Consider the following 15,354-nt stretch of genomic DNA (forward strand, 5'->3'; position numbering starts at 1 on the left):
ACTGTCCTTTTGTAAGTAATGAAATCTGATCCATTTGTTCAGAGGATGTAGTCAATATCTGATTTATATATATTGTTTTCCATTTTAATGAATTGAGCATCAGCACAACTCCAAGAGATATTTGAGAGAAGTCAGTGAGGGAAGAGATTGAAAACTGTCCATCGACATCTTGCCACGGTGTTAAGACAAAATTAAGTGTAGGATTCTGCCTCAGATGTAGACACTACTGATTTTTGTATATGATGTTACAGTCATGCTATATCTCAAATGAAAAAAACTACTACATCCTATTTGAGCAATTAGACTAAAATTAATCTTAAAAAATTCTGAAGCTTAAACCACACATGGAAATGTGCTTTGGATAAGGTGTGTTTGTTTGTTGTTTTTTTTTTGCTGTTTATGCAACAAACTAAATGTCAGATACAAATCTGCCTAAATATAACATTTATAAACAGGTGTTGGCTCCAATTGTATTAAATATGGTGTTGTCAGATTCCACTATCAGGCTATGGCGGCACGAGTAATGTGATCCTTGAGGAGCTGAGAAAGCGTTCTGATGGATATGTTGCTACTCTGAGTGGAGTGCAGATGGGCCGTGTCAGTAAGCTGTGTGTGTGCGTAAGGAACACTGGTTCACGTGCTGCCTTTGTGAAAGCTGTACCCTACAGTGACCTGCAGAGCCGAACTATCATGGACTCAACCATTATCAGTCTGTCCCCTTCACAGTTTATCCTAAAAGAGAGAACACAGGAGGTAAGCTTTGTGCAAGCTTTCTTTCAGTTAACTTCAATTTAGAGGCCAAAATGAAATGACAAGCATTCCGTTTTACTCACACAATCTATATTTCTGAGTGAAACAGGATATGCAGTAAGAAGTAATGAAGGGCAAACTTGCTTTTTTATGATTTTTATTGTATAGTGCTTTTCACAATACATATTATAGAATACATATATTGTATTTGTTACAATATATGCAGTACATATATTGTATACAACAATACATGTTTTTTTCGGAGTAGCTTTATAGGAAATAAAGCCTTAATACCCCCAGAGAGCAAGCTGAAGAAAACCGTGGCAAACACCCTGTATTGAAGTAAATAAGGGTCAGTTCATGTTGGTCTTTAGGAAATCTGGGACATGTGCAGTCTTAAAGGAATATTCCAGGATCAGTACAAGTTAAGGTCAACATTTGTTGCATAATGTTGATTACTACAAAAAATTATTTCGACTCGCTAGTCCTTTAAAAAAAAAAGAAGCAAAAATCGAGGTTACATTGAGGCACTTACAATGGAAGTGAATGGGCCAATTTTTTGATGGTTTGAAATCAGAAATGTGTTCTGATTCAAATTTTATAAAAACACTTACAATAATTCTTAAAACTCCTGTATCATTTGAGCTGTGGTCATTTTTATTCGTTTTATGTTGACATTACATCGTCATGGCAACAAAGTTGTAAAACTTTCTAACTGTATTCAGAAATGGTTAGTATGTGATTTTATCACACTAACATCATGTTAACCTGCATATTGTTTGTCTTGTGGCTATACGTTTGAAATGGTGAATATTTTAACATTTACAGATTGGACCCATTACCTTCCATTGTAAGTGCCTCACTGATATTTCTGAGTGGAACATGATTTGGAGCAAAAAGAAATGTAGGGCGAACTTGCTTTTTATGATTTTTATTATATAGTGCTTTTCACAATACATATTGCATACAAAATACAGATATTGTATGGTATGTTACAATTTTTGCAATACATTTTATTGTATATATTACAATAATACATATAGTTTTTTCAGAGCAGCTTTACTGATTGGTCGCATTCATTTTGATTGTAAGTGGGCAAGTAAAAAATTTGTTGTGGTAATCAACATTATGCTACAAATGCTGTCGATTGAGATTACCTTGTATTGAACCCAGAATATTCCTAATATTGATGCAGAATAGTTATTTATGCCATACGTTTGGTTTTGAAATGGCTTTATTCCACAAGCACTTACAGACTTCTGTCTTCCTTATTAGATTGTTATTCAGCCACTGCTGTTGAGATAAGACTGATCTACTTGTATTTCTTTAAAAGATTAATCAGTGCTGTTTCTATAGGTGATCACAATAGCAATGAAGGCGTCACACAGAGAGCAGGCTCTCTGTCAGTCCGGTGCAGCTCTTTTCGCCACCATCTGCCTCTTCTGTGGGGACGAGGTCTCTCGACAGCAGTTTAGGAAGTCGGTGACAGTTTCTTTGACTACAGAAAATAATGTTATCCCTAAACTTTCATTAAATTGTTTCAATTCTGTAAGTTCTAAGTTTATTTCACATCACAAAATATCACCAAAGCTCCAGTGTAAAATGAGATACAAAAAGTACTGTTAAAACGATTTTATTTCTGTGTGTGTGTGTGTGTGTGTGTGTGTGTGTGTGTGTGTGTGTGTGTGTGTGTGTGTGTGTGTGTGTGTGTGTGTGTGTGTGTGTGTGTGTGTGTGTGTGTGTGTGTGTGTGTGTGTACGTGTACTTGCTCCATTTAATGGAAATAATAACTTTTTTTTTTTTCCCCAACTTCTTAGGTTACTACAGAGTAAACCAGAGGCAGGGAAGAAAGTACTGTCTGAAAACAGCTTATTAAAGAGTATCCCCTTTGATGAGATGTTCCTCGGAGATGAGCTAGTTCAGGAAGGTAAGGTGGCGAAGATCAGCTGATATTGAAATTGTTAGCTGCTCAAGTTTGTGCTCATTAAGAATAGAAAATACTGTTTATTTAGTAATTACCTGCACATAATTTTGCATTACCTCTCACTCTATGATTGGCTTATTTTTTTAGCCTATGATCTGCCTCAAAGGCCTAATGAAGCTCAGATTTTCTATGGCAACATGAGCAAGGTGATGCTGTCATTGTTTGGAACTGTAGAAACATCAGACTCCGGAGAGAGCGACCATATGGAGGCCATCAGACCTTCACAACAGCACCATCCTGACACAGACAGGTGTGCAACTTCCCCTATTATTATTATTATTATTATTATTATTATTATTAAATCTAAATAAATGCTTAAATATGGCTTACTTACATTGAAAAACATAAACAACTTTACATTGCAGCCTTTTTAGGTCTGGGACATTATTTGATAAAGTTGCCATTCACTTTGCTGTGTTTTATAGTTTAAGTGCAGTGTGTTATTTTTTTTTTGGCGCTAATGAAATTAATGTGTAGTCTTCCACACAGTGGTTTAGGGTCATCAGGCCGTTATATCAGTAATGTTTCTCTGGATGTGCTGCCAGTCAAAGGGCCTCCATTAAGCTCATCAGAACCTGTGCTGAAACAAACTGAGCTGAACCTGGAGAACACCTGGAGCATCAAGCCTGAACAGCTGGTTCTTAGTGCACCCACAATCAGTAAGACTCCGTTTGAGTTTGGGAATGTGATGAATTAATGTGTAAATGACTTCATGTGGTGTAAAGTTGTTATAAGATCTATTTTATAGGTGCGCTACAGCAGTGGTTTCCAAACTGGGTGCCGCGGAATCTCTACTCTGTTCAATGTTTTAAAAGCTGTTAAATGTTAAAGGTAGTGCTCATGTGCTGTTTAACCACAGCCACAATCTTTTTAAATAAACAGATCTGGTATTGAAAACCCTCCTTTATTTATTTGTGCCTTGGAAAAAGAAAGGAGAAAAAAAAACACTCCAAAGGGGTGCCATACTTTTTGGGAGTACGTTTGGGAACCACTGCCGTACAGAATGACTTGTGGTTGGATTCACAGAAAATGCACTTTGTCATTGGTTGTTTGTAGACAGTGTGGCTGACACCAGGCATGTGAAGATACTGAACCGCTCAAACAGGGTGCTGAGCTTTGAGCTGTCATGGCCTGCTCACTGCCTTACCATCACCCCACAGCACGGAGTCATTGAACCTCAGTATGAAACTTTCATATTCAAACAGTGAAATCACAAACACTTCACATTTTTCTCACACAAGGTGCATGACTGAAGTAAACTTTTGGCATTGCAACAAAATATTGATGAACTTACAGTAGTGCTATCAATAGATTTTAAAATATTTAATCACGATTAATCACATAATTTTTCATTTTAATTGTACATTTTAAGAAAGTGGTCAAATTTTACTCTATAATTATTTTCCAGTCAAATGCACTTATTTGCTTCTAAGGAAATAAAACAATATGTAACAATAATGCTTTCTACTGTGGAAGGCTTTGTTTGGAAAATGTTAAAGACAAAATTGCACTAAAATAGCTCCATTGAAGTAACATTAAACATTTCACAAAGTCTACGTGGGAGGTAGACTTATTAAAGAGAACTAGAACAAAGTGCTTTAGCATTAAGATGTCCTTTTCCGATCACTAGCCGCTTTTCCACTATCCAGCCAGTGTGAGCCAGAGCTATCAACTGCTCAGCCGTAGCTAATAGCCTCGGACCTTGAGACCAAATTTAGGATCTGCATTCCCAACAATAGCCCTGCAGCGTTGCCCTAAAACCCACCCTTAATATGCCACCCTAGTGCCAACGTCACACACCCTGCCCATTTCACAAGCAAGAGGGAAGTTTAAGCTGAGGTATCAGACTCTAGAGACTAGCAAGCCCTTGAAATTAATGCTAATTTGTACGGTGTCTGTAGTGTGCTCTACACAAATTGGCAAGTTTGACAACAACATACTTAATCATGTCTTCATTTCAGCAGATGCCGTTGATCTGACGTTGTGCAATTTCATCAGCCTAAATATTCAGAAGAGCCCTTATTTTGTCTACTGAATGATTCTCCATTCTTCGTTGATCTGTAGAGGTGAGGTGCTGAAACCTCTGACCTGACTGAGCGAAACCCCGCCTCAATCCCCAGTAGGCCTTCTATGGCTCGAGTAATTTGCGGGCCAAAGGCCATTAGCACTGAGGAGGCACGATGAAGCCCCATAAGTGAAAGTGGGAACACAACTGGCCTTGGCACACACTAGCATGCCCTCTTTTGGCTTGATGGTGGAAAAGCTCCTACTGAATGCTGTGCGTCATTGTAATGACTCCAGGTGGACACGTTGCAAATCTCCACCCTAACACTACCAGTGTTTAATGCAGTTAGCATTAATAAAACACAAACCAGCATAATCACAATTTAAGTTTATTTTGACAGCTCTAATTTATTTTTTATATTTGTCAGGAGTCACTTGCAAATCCTCATCAGTCCCAATCCCTCCCTGGCAACCAAGTACTCCATTCTGCCCTGGAGTGGACAGATATACATACAGTGTGATGATCAACAGAAGGTAATTGTTTCATTTATCTGACCATATACAGCATGCTGTAGGAATTAATGAAGGCATATATTTAGTCTTTTAGCTGATGCTATGTGGACTTTATCAGCTTTATAGATTAATCTGTATGAACCGCCTATAATCAAATTAACTTTTTCTTGACTATCTTTCCATTTTGCTCTTCTCTGTAGTCCATTAAAGTGCAGATCCGGCAGGATCTGGCAATGGATGTTTCAGCTGCTAGCTGTATTGCAGACCGATCTCTGTGCCCATTGCCTCCCCAGGCTGAGACCCCTACTGTATCAGAGCAGAAACCTCAGGGCAGCAGCACTCGGCCTCAGGTTGAGATTAAGAATCGAACCCTGGTCTTTCCACCCACTGCCTCTGGAGAATCATCAGGTAACTCCGTAGAATAGGCCGATGTCACCTGGGTAAATTCTGCTAGTTTAGCCAATACTTCAAAACATTAATAATTATATGCTGACTGATTAATGCTGATAACAATAATTAATGTAAGCTAAGGAAAAGATCGATATCCAATTAATTGCCCATTTAGTTAAAAAATTCTGAATATTGAATCTTTTATAAAAGTGAGAGTACATTTATATCAAGTAACGATACATATATATACAATATGGATATTTAAGTCTGAATTTTAACGACAAAAAATTTCATTTAATTTTATTTTAGTGACTGGGTATGTCTTAAGATGTCTGAAAATGTTGGGTAATCAAAGTGTAGGACTTGATTATACAATATGTAAAGAAAGCATCTTTCTCTAGAACAAATTTTTTTTTCTGCGCAGAATGTTCTTTAGAGGTGGATAATCATGGAGAGGACGTGAGGTGGTACCTATCTTCATTTGCTCCTCCATATGTCAAGGTGTGTGATTTATTGGCCCTTCATGTACATTCTGAAACCACTCATTCCTGAAGGGTTTATTGATTTACCATGCTGCTTTCTCTTGGTTCAGGGTGTGGATACCAGTGGAGGTGTTTATCGTGCTACATACTCTGCCTTCAGATGCGAGAAGGTGTCCGGGACTCTTGGCACACAAGAGAGGATGAAGGTATGTGATATCATCCATTTTTACAGGACCCTTTGTGTACTTAATTGATTTGATACATAGCTATTCTAGTTTCATCTCTTTTGCCTCATTCTGTCTTTCTGCTCGTATAGTAAACATGAAATGTTTTTTTTAATCATTTTGCAAATAGCCATGTAATAAGTGGGATGATGTACATGATGCTATAATGACCAGATGTTTTTCATCCATGACCTTGTTTATTTTTCTGTCCAGGTGCCAATCACTTTCCTCCCACATGACAGAGGAGATTATGCCCAGTTTTGGGATTTGGAGTGCCACCCAGCAGCCAAACCCCAGCATAAGAGCAGAATTCGCTTCCAGCTCTGTGGCACTGTATGTTGATCACATACAAACTCTTGTCCATTCATAAAAACACAAACTACAAAGGCAATGTAAAGTGGTAACCGAACTGTTAATGCAACTCCATTATATATGTTTGTCTGCCAATAACATGGGCTATTAGCAGAAAGTGTTATGATTACTAGTCTAGATTACTCAAGGGGGAAGTTAACAAAGCAGACAAAACTAATGCATGTGAAATACTGTTATTGGGAATGGTTATCATTTACTGTTGAGTGGATTCATTTATATGTGTAGGGTGTAAGAGCAGACGATGGATCCAGTGTAAAACAAAATTGCTCACTGGTGAAAACAGAAGTCACTGTGAAGAACAGGACAAGACTGGAGTCTGCAGGCTCAAAGATGGGGTAAGACTGTTTTACACAAAAATATCATCTTAAGCCCAATTCAGACAGGACTAGTTTTCCCTGAGGAGGTTAGGGATATTACTGTTTCACAGACAAACTCTGTGATTTTAATCCCATCCAAATCTGACATGTCTGGTTTTGTTTTTGTTTTGTTTTGTTTTTTCTCACACAACCAATCCAGAGCAGATTACCTACCTGTTTAAATTACCAGTTTTTCGGCTCACTCGAGGGTCCTCTGAGAAATCTAATCCCATCCGAATGCAAATGTCTGTGATTGCTGATATTGAATTTTCACAACACTTCTCCTTGTGTATTTCCGCTCAATTACGATATGTTATAATTATATAATTCACAGATAAGTATTGTTTATTTCATTGGGTTTATTATAAGCAGCCACTTATGCAAATTTTATTTTAATAGGCTTTTAAAAATAAGTAATTTATAATGTATAATTAATAAACTAACTTTAACTTGATGAAATTTAAAAGTCAAGTTTAATTTTTCTCATAAATTATGTGTTCAATGCCCACATCTGGAAAACAGACACTCCCACCTCTATAATAGACACGGAGATCTTTAGTTCCGTACATTAAATCTCAGACGGTGATAATTGTTGAAGTTGGGGGATAATTAAAACTCAAACGTCATTTAGAAAACAAATCCCTTCAGTATAGGGCTTTTGTCTTCGTTACATCACTGTTAGAAAATGTAATTCAGGCAAAGCACATCACAAGATTTATTCTAATTCTGACATGTTACTGTGTAAAATATAATATTTATAGAGGAGAGTTAAAATGTATCTCTTTAAACTGTCTTATAAAATGTATTTTATTTTTCTCTCATGTGGCAATCAGATCCCAAACCGAGTCTCAAAAGAGAGGTGTGTATGCACCCCAGAGTTTGTACACATTTCCTGCCACACGTGTGGGGACCACCAGCACACTGAAGGTTAACTTCAGAAATAACTCCTCCAACACACACGAGGTAAGAGCATGGGACTCCACAAGTCAGAATACACTGAAGGGTCATCAAAATGCCACACATTTCATTGCTGTGCAAAAAAGAAAAGAACTTATGTTTTGAATGATCAATCACTTGGAAATGTGTGTTTAAGTCTAACAGATTCACTGAATGGTCATCTTGTTTTTTAATTAGCCTATTTATTAATGTTGTTTGTTTCACCTTAGCTACTGTGTTATTGCATGTTTCTGTGTGGAGTGATATTACTGCTCTAAATGTGTGGCATGAGACTTATTATGAGCTTTTCTAATTGACTTGCAGCTAAAATTCACAAGTCCTCAAGAGCCTTTCCTCATCAGGCATTCAAATTATTCCCTAAGGTGAGTTTCTTTTGCTTCCGTTTATCTCGTCTCTATCATTAGTTAGACATACTATTTACTGCTTGAGTCAGTTAAGTGATTGTAGGTCGAGATTTCACAGAAGCTTTCTGTATGATGTCACTTCCTGCTGTCAATGCCTGGTGTGAAGGCTCTGACTCAGCTCAGCCACAGGTGATACTGGTAGTATGTGCATGTGACTGCCAGTGTCTTTTTGTGGTTTGTAGCATTATATGCATGTATGCATAATCATCCCATACTAAGTGTGATGTTATAATGTTATAAGTCAGTTTTAAGAGTGACATTATGTATTCCTTTGTTTATTTAAACCGTTAACTACGATTTCTGCTCCAGAAATACATATTTTTTTTAGCAGTTTCTTGTATTGTGTGGAATTCCTTTAGAATACCATTCACTGGTCAATGTTTTGTTGTATAGCATCACTCTGACCATATTGTTTGTATATTTTCATACCTTTTGAATCTTTTCTATGTCTCTCTAGATCACAACACTACATCAACCTCCCAGTGCAGTTCGTGCCAGCCACTGCAGGCCAGTTCTCCGGCACGCTACTCGTACAGACGGACACAGATGCTAAACTCGCCATTGAGCTCATTGGAGAAGCCTTACTGTAAAGACCTGCTCGTATTCACTCACCGCCAGCAGAGGCCACTGCAAAACAAAGCTAATGATACATAATTTTGATCCGAACCTCTGACTTTTCTTCTAAATACCTTGGAAAAAGAATGTCAAATTTAGTGTTTTATTCTGCCCTTTTTGTATTCCTTATCAACTGTTATTTTGTAGCTATGGCCTTTTTGGATAAGCACATTACAATATGGATATTATATATCCAGCATCACAACTCAGAACATTTGTCAGAAACTCTTATTGTTGCGTTGCCACCTTTCATCAAGATTGCAATCTTTAATGTCAAGTTTTTGTTTGTCAGTTTTCCTATCGCTTTCTACCTTGTAAATATTTTTGTTGCTGTTGTGTGATTTTGTTAGGTCAAACTGAACTCGCCGGTTTACAGAAGAATGTTACCAGATGGAGCCAGAAACATGTTTTTAAGATATGCATCACAATTAGTTGAAGACTGCACATGCTCTGAACAATACAAAGTCACTTTGTGTGTTATTGTGTCCTATGTATTTATTTTAAATCACTGTTGTTGATAAAAAATAAAAATAGCTGTATTAACTGACTTTATATTTGGCCACCTAACATGTATTCTGACTTCTATTTATTACACTGAAATGCTATTTGTTTGGTTCATCAAGAAAAAGGTAAAGGTATAATTAACGTCTTTACTAAAGAGAAACAAAGAATGGCTTCTTTGGTTACTGGTTTTAATTAGAAAGTCAACAGTGAATGTTTTCATTTGTATGTTTGCAAAAAAAGTTTTGCCATCCATTTAAGATGGCATGTATCCAAATTTACAATTGTATATATTAGAACAGCAGATATATTTATAAAGTTGTGAAATTAAGTAACATTAAATCAAATGAAAAAGACTGCTAAAAAACAAAAACCATGTTAAATATAAATTATCAAGGGCCCACATTCAAATGCGACTCACTTGATGCGCACACTTCATCACAGACATTCTTTACTACACATAGGCCATGATTTTGTGCAAGTATTGCTAATATGAAATGTAATCCTTAAAGTTTTATATAAATATTAACATTTGCTGGCTCAATCCCAGAGGTCTGGAATTTGCACCTTATGTTGTGTTGTATTTTTCTTTTATTCTTGCTTTTGATCAATTTAATGGCCTTTTTTAACTATTCTCTCAGTCATGGATATAACAGTGGATTTGAAAACAAATTACCAGGCCTACAAATGTCATTGCATAATCAAGGACATTTCTATTGTGATTTTGTGATGAGCCCTGTGATGAAGACTCAAAATCCTTACACTGAAAAAGCCATGGCAAAATAATGTAAATAAATTGTTCAAAAGGTGTGTAAACCTTATTTATATTTTCCTAAAAAAAAAGAGCCATCTGGCTTATACCAATGAGGTACTAAAGCAGGGGAAATGAACTTGCATATATGGTGATTAAAGTCAGTAGTATGTATATAAAGACAGTCACTAAGAGCAGTTATTTAATCCAGGATGTGGTTTAATCCATTCCACTTTCAGATGTGCTGTTTGATGAGGAGAGTGATAAGCAGTGGAAGGGCCAACAGCCATGTGTGCAGTTTAACAGTAGCAGCTCCACTGTAGTTGCACAGACGACCACTACAGCATGAGACCTGAGCGCCATTTCCATTGCTGTCTAGGGAGGCAGTGGATGCACCAGCTGCACAGATTTTTGAAATGGAGCAATACTTCGCAATGCCTTTAACACTTCCTAGAAAGGCAGAGAGGTTCCACAGTAGACATCATTTTCAAATTTTTCCACCTGACAATTGAGTAATCAAGGTTTTCTTGACTGATACACCAGCTCTGTTAACTCATGTTGCTTTCAAAGCTGCCATTCTGTTTTAATAGGTAACCCATATTGGTTTAATATGACTCATCGGTGATGTGGTTTTTTGCCATTTTTATGTAGCCCTCAGATACAGTATAGCCTATTATCTCTCAATATTTACACAAATGTCTGGTACAAAACACTGTAATCCTGAGATAATCCTTATTGCTCCTCTGTATGACAGAGAGTGAATAAGTTTGGTAGAACTAAAATGAGGCATACAGAAGGAGAACTACTGTGATATATTAGAGGATTGGTAACATGATATCTCATACAGTCTTGGGATATTGTGCTTATAACTATTCCTAAAGCTTGGTCTGAAATGGTTATAAAGGAATTTCGTTTTATAATGCCATCATCTTGGAACAAATTGTAAATTGTCTTGAAACTTCAGAGTCAGTGGTACAAAAAATGGTCCCCTTGAAGGTGCCATCCCAGTGAAGGCCCTTGTACCTTAAAATTAACAATTAAGGTCCTTTAATGGTATTTGTAAATTGTTTTCTTACTCTCATTTAAATATTTGTATGCATTGCATCATGTTGCTTTGGATCTTGGTCATGTCTTTCTTGATAAAAGAGATTAAAATCTCAATGGGACCAAATAAAGGTGCTACAGTAATTAGAATAATTTGAGAAAATCATAAACATCTGAGCCATGATCTTGCATTATGGTGTGTGTCTTTAAGAATCATGTTCAGTGAATTTCTGAAAGAATTTACTTTGAACTACCACTTCCACAGACTATTTAACCTAACACAGACCACTTGTATTAAATTGAAAGGGGGGAATTGGAATGCACAATATGGTGGATGTAGAAAAGGAAGACCTGCCTACAGGTAAAAGGGCCAATCACCTTTTAGATACAGACAGCATAGAGTGCAACAGTGCCTGCCCACTTTTTCAGACATCTGGGTTCCGGAAGTATTTTTCCCATTCATTTTTTTGGCAAAGGCTTTCCATAAAAGACTTTCTATAGTTTCCACAAGAGCTCTAAACCATGAACCAAACCAACCAGCTTCGAGGTGAATCACAACATTACAAACTTTGATTTAAGGCAAAAAAGTATTGAAAATTAGACAAAAAGATAATGGTACAAGGCTGTGTACTTATCTTTCACATGGGCAAAACTACAGTCCCATTAAGTATTGGGAATGATGTAATTAAATAAATAAATACATAACAATGGGACTATTTTTAGGTTGTTAATTTTAAGTGTATAAACAATATATTTTATGTTTCTTGCAAAATATTCTGATTTGACATATATATTTTTTATTTTAAGTGTGAAGGGAGACGGATCTAGTTGTCATTCACAGTGCATCATGGGAATTGGTGGTTGCTACTGGGCTCCTTTTGTGAGCTTTGTTGGCCTCTGTTTGGTTGATCTTTCTCTGCTGGAACATGGGTAATGTAGTTGTTCACCATGAATTCCGCTATCAAATATAAACTTTTAACAGTGAAGTTGAAATAACTGAAGACAGATGGCTTCAACTGATACCATTGACCTCTGAGCTCATGTTAAGTCGGTCTTTAAAGGTTTATAAGCTATCGTTGAAAATCAATGGAAAAACTAAATGGGATTTTACTTCCGGAACGAAACAGATGCTCTCTATTGCAGGTTTTGTTTTTAAAATGTTTTTAAGTATAATCTAAGCTAATGAAGCTACTTTTGTTGCCAGATTTAACTACTGATTTGAAATATGTTCTTTGATCATAATCTTGACCAACCGTTCCGGAGATTTTGGTCTTTTTCCATTAAAGTAGATAGTAGCAGTATATTTATTCAGCTTGTATCCATAACAATAGCTGCCAGGGAGCGTTCCAAAGATGGCCTCCAAGTGGACTGACTTCCCTTAAAGTAACTTTGGTACTACATAGGACCTACTGAAATTTCATCAACCGAAAAGTACAACAGATGACTTCTTGTTTTGTGATTTAAGCCAATGCAGACCTGTTGTGGTTCTGTTCGTTCCCGTTTTAACATACAATTTATAACTAGATAATTTAAACGTTAACACACATTTTTACATCATTACAGCAAGCCCTGTGGTGCTCAAAAATCAACCTTAAAGCATTGTTTACCTAGTGTGACTACGGTGGTCATACAGGTGTCGAATGGAGCTTGACATTCCTGAGAGTTTTTGTTACACTCGTCATTAGATGTTACGGATCCGCACACATAACACATCAGTGCATTTACTGCAAAAGAGCAAAACAGAGTGGATTACATTGATATACTGTATGTCAATGATATTGACAAATGTTATATTATTTGTAATAAACATTAAACCGTATTGCAATGCATGCGATAAAAGTACTTCACCGTCCTTGAAACTGTTATGTTGAATGTGTTCACACAGTACACATTACATCTCAGTTAAATATTGACAATCTCTTACTGTACAACACTGAAAGCTAAAGTAGTCGAGCTTACAAAGTAGCTCAAATGAAACTAAATACATAAATAATAATTAATTGCTATATTTGTTTCCATTGCAGTCCTTAAGCCTACTGAGCATTCTTCATAGAAGGCAGGTAAACTGAAACTCCCATAAAATAAACCCAAATTAGAGAACTGCCATTTTATAATAGATTACAGTGTTAACAAGTCGAAATACAAATTTAAAGCAATTCAATCACGCGCATGAATCAAAAGACATACCTGAGTGTACAGTAAGCAGTAAACAGAGCAGAGTAGAAAGGATCCCCATTCTCCGAGATGTGTGGAGAGTGTTCACTCGCGGACTGAAACTCACTGTGTTCAAAGATCCAAGCAACAGACATCCTTTCACTTTTGCTGTGACGCATACCACAGCTGGCATACCCTCATACTTTTGGCATGGTGTCACAATATGCCCGTCACATTTTATCATGACAAGCGTCGGAGGCGACTACATACCAAACAGTGCTGGGCGTTGTGTGCACAATAGTGACTAGCCTTCTTATGTCTTTAAAACTGAGACATAGTGTAAGATCTCAGTCTGATCTTCCTCAGTGAATTCTATGAAAATTTCAGTGGCACTTGTGTTTATTGGGAATAGATACATGTAAAGATTGCTTTTACTACTTAGTGAACAGTTCAGGTAATGAAACTCCCTGAAGTGTGACATGCTACACGCCATCTAAAACTATTTCAGACATCATTAGATTAATTATTTTAAGCATGCAGCTATGACCTCAAATTGAGAGACTACATGGAATTAAATGGTACTTTTATTCATTTGTCACACAGCAGGACCGTTTAAAATAAGCTAGTTAAGGCAAAAGATTAATAAATAACCTAAGATATAAACTTTTCTTATACATTATTATATTTTTTACCTAAACTCTTGACTGTAAAAAAAAAAAAAAAAGGTCCCTAAAAACATAATGCATTACACGTGCTGGTTTGTTGAATTAATTTGATGTCGTCATTGTGGTCTGCCAACTATTCAGGTCCCTCCCTCTCAACCAACAGGTCTAACTGCTTCCACTAATGGGTGGAACTGGTAACACAAAGATTAAAATCAACTCCTGTTTTGTTTTTTCAGTTTTGTTTTAGTGACAACAAACCAAGGAGAAACACACCAGATGAAAAATATTTCTTATGTCAAGCTTTATTAAGTTTTTTCTTCTATAAGAAAGACAAATTAAATCACACTTCTCACTCAAAAAATTATTTCAATATTAAAACATTTTAATTTAAAGGTACAATATGTAACAACATTAATGTAATATTCAACTTTTTTTTGCTGATGTGTGAATGGCTTGTAATGCAACTTAAAACATGAGACCCTCCCAGACTTCCTAGGTTACCTATTAAATTCTGTAGACTGATTTTCATGTGATGGGAGGGGGTCGCTTTTGCCGGTAAAATCCAGAAGATGTGACGTTTATGCGCAACTTTGATCTACTGAATCCCGTCTGGCTAAGCGGGAACGTGATCATGGTCGAGCGAAAACTATAGTGAACATCGGCAGGGCATTTGATTCCTGGAGGGACCTTCGTTCAGTTTTGGGGATCAGAAACGTCCCTGAACTGTTGTATGCGTAACGCTGACGAATCGCAAGCTACCTTTCTTTCGTAACGTTCAAATAACATGCAACATAACAGTGCAACAGTAAACTGTCTGGTATAATTTGGTAGTAAGTAGCTGTATTTGTGTATCAGTATGCTGTGTTAGCTGATAATTCGTTTGTTTAGTCTCAAAGTTTGTAGTAAAACAATCATAAATGTGTAATTTTAATTATGCTACCTCATCTGTCAGCATGATGTCAGTGAATCACGTTCAGTCTCTTTGTATGTTATGTCATTGTTATGGTCGATGCTCGCTCGCGTCCATATGGAGGGTGTGCACGAGCGCGAGCACGAGCAACAGGTAGCTGGCTGCAGTTCACTTAACGGCCACAGGTGTCATTAATAACAAGTGTTTCTGAATCTTACGTACTGCACCTTAAAAAACAAAATTCCATCAATTTGAATTGAGTAATTTTAACAAAAATT

The 15,354-nt window shown here is 36.7% G+C and overlaps 2 protein-coding genes across 4 annotated transcripts in view; one reads left to right on the forward strand and one right to left on the reverse strand.

Moving 5' to 3' along the window:
• Nucleotides 1-9,635, forward strand: part of LOC127656074 (centrosomal protein of 192 kDa-like) — a 38,813-nt gene extending 29,178 nt beyond the window's left edge. For all 3 annotated transcript variants that reach the window (XM_052144236.1, XM_052144238.1, XM_052144237.1), the window contains 15 exons: nucleotides 493-753; nucleotides 2,107-2,228; nucleotides 2,568-2,677; nucleotides 2,822-2,984; nucleotides 3,224-3,393; nucleotides 3,791-3,914; nucleotides 5,167-5,272; nucleotides 5,452-5,659; nucleotides 6,066-6,142; nucleotides 6,234-6,329; nucleotides 6,561-6,680; nucleotides 6,945-7,054; nucleotides 7,909-8,038; nucleotides 8,336-8,394; nucleotides 8,894-9,635. In XM_052144236.1, the coding sequence (XP_052000196.1) occupies nucleotides 493-753; nucleotides 2,107-2,228; nucleotides 2,568-2,677; nucleotides 2,822-2,984; nucleotides 3,224-3,393; nucleotides 3,791-3,914; nucleotides 5,167-5,272; nucleotides 5,452-5,659; nucleotides 6,066-6,142; nucleotides 6,234-6,329; nucleotides 6,561-6,680; nucleotides 6,945-7,054; nucleotides 7,909-8,038; nucleotides 8,336-8,394; nucleotides 8,894-9,026 (1,989 nt within the window). In that variant the 3' untranslated portion in view covers nucleotides 9,027-9,635. The remainder of the gene's footprint in view (nucleotides 1-492; nucleotides 754-2,106; nucleotides 2,229-2,567; nucleotides 2,678-2,821; nucleotides 2,985-3,223; nucleotides 3,394-3,790; nucleotides 3,915-5,166; nucleotides 5,273-5,451; nucleotides 5,660-6,065; nucleotides 6,143-6,233; nucleotides 6,330-6,560; nucleotides 6,681-6,944; nucleotides 7,055-7,908; nucleotides 8,039-8,335; nucleotides 8,395-8,893) is intronic.
• A 96-nt stretch (nucleotides 9,636-9,731) lies between these two features.
• Nucleotides 9,732-13,715, reverse strand: LOC127656075 (lymphocyte antigen 6E-like). The gene is made up of 3 exons (XM_052144239.1): nucleotides 13,535-13,715; nucleotides 12,955-13,071; nucleotides 9,732-10,753 (listed from the first exon to the last, which is right to left on the reverse strand). Exons 1-3 carry the CDS (start codon nucleotides 13,692-13,694, stop codon nucleotides 10,539-10,541), a joined length of 492 nt encoding a protein of 163 aa, XP_052000199.1. The 5' UTR covers nucleotides 13,695-13,715; the 3' UTR covers nucleotides 9,732-10,538.
• Between the last annotated feature and the right edge of the window lie 1,639 nt (nucleotides 13,716-15,354).

The sequence above is a fragment of the Xyrauchen texanus genome, chromosome 15 (assembly GCF_025860055.1).
Source record: "Xyrauchen texanus isolate HMW12.3.18 chromosome 15, RBS_HiC_50CHRs, whole genome shotgun sequence".
In the NCBI taxonomy this organism is placed as follows: Eukaryota; Metazoa; Chordata; class Actinopteri; order Cypriniformes; family Catostomidae; genus Xyrauchen; species Xyrauchen texanus.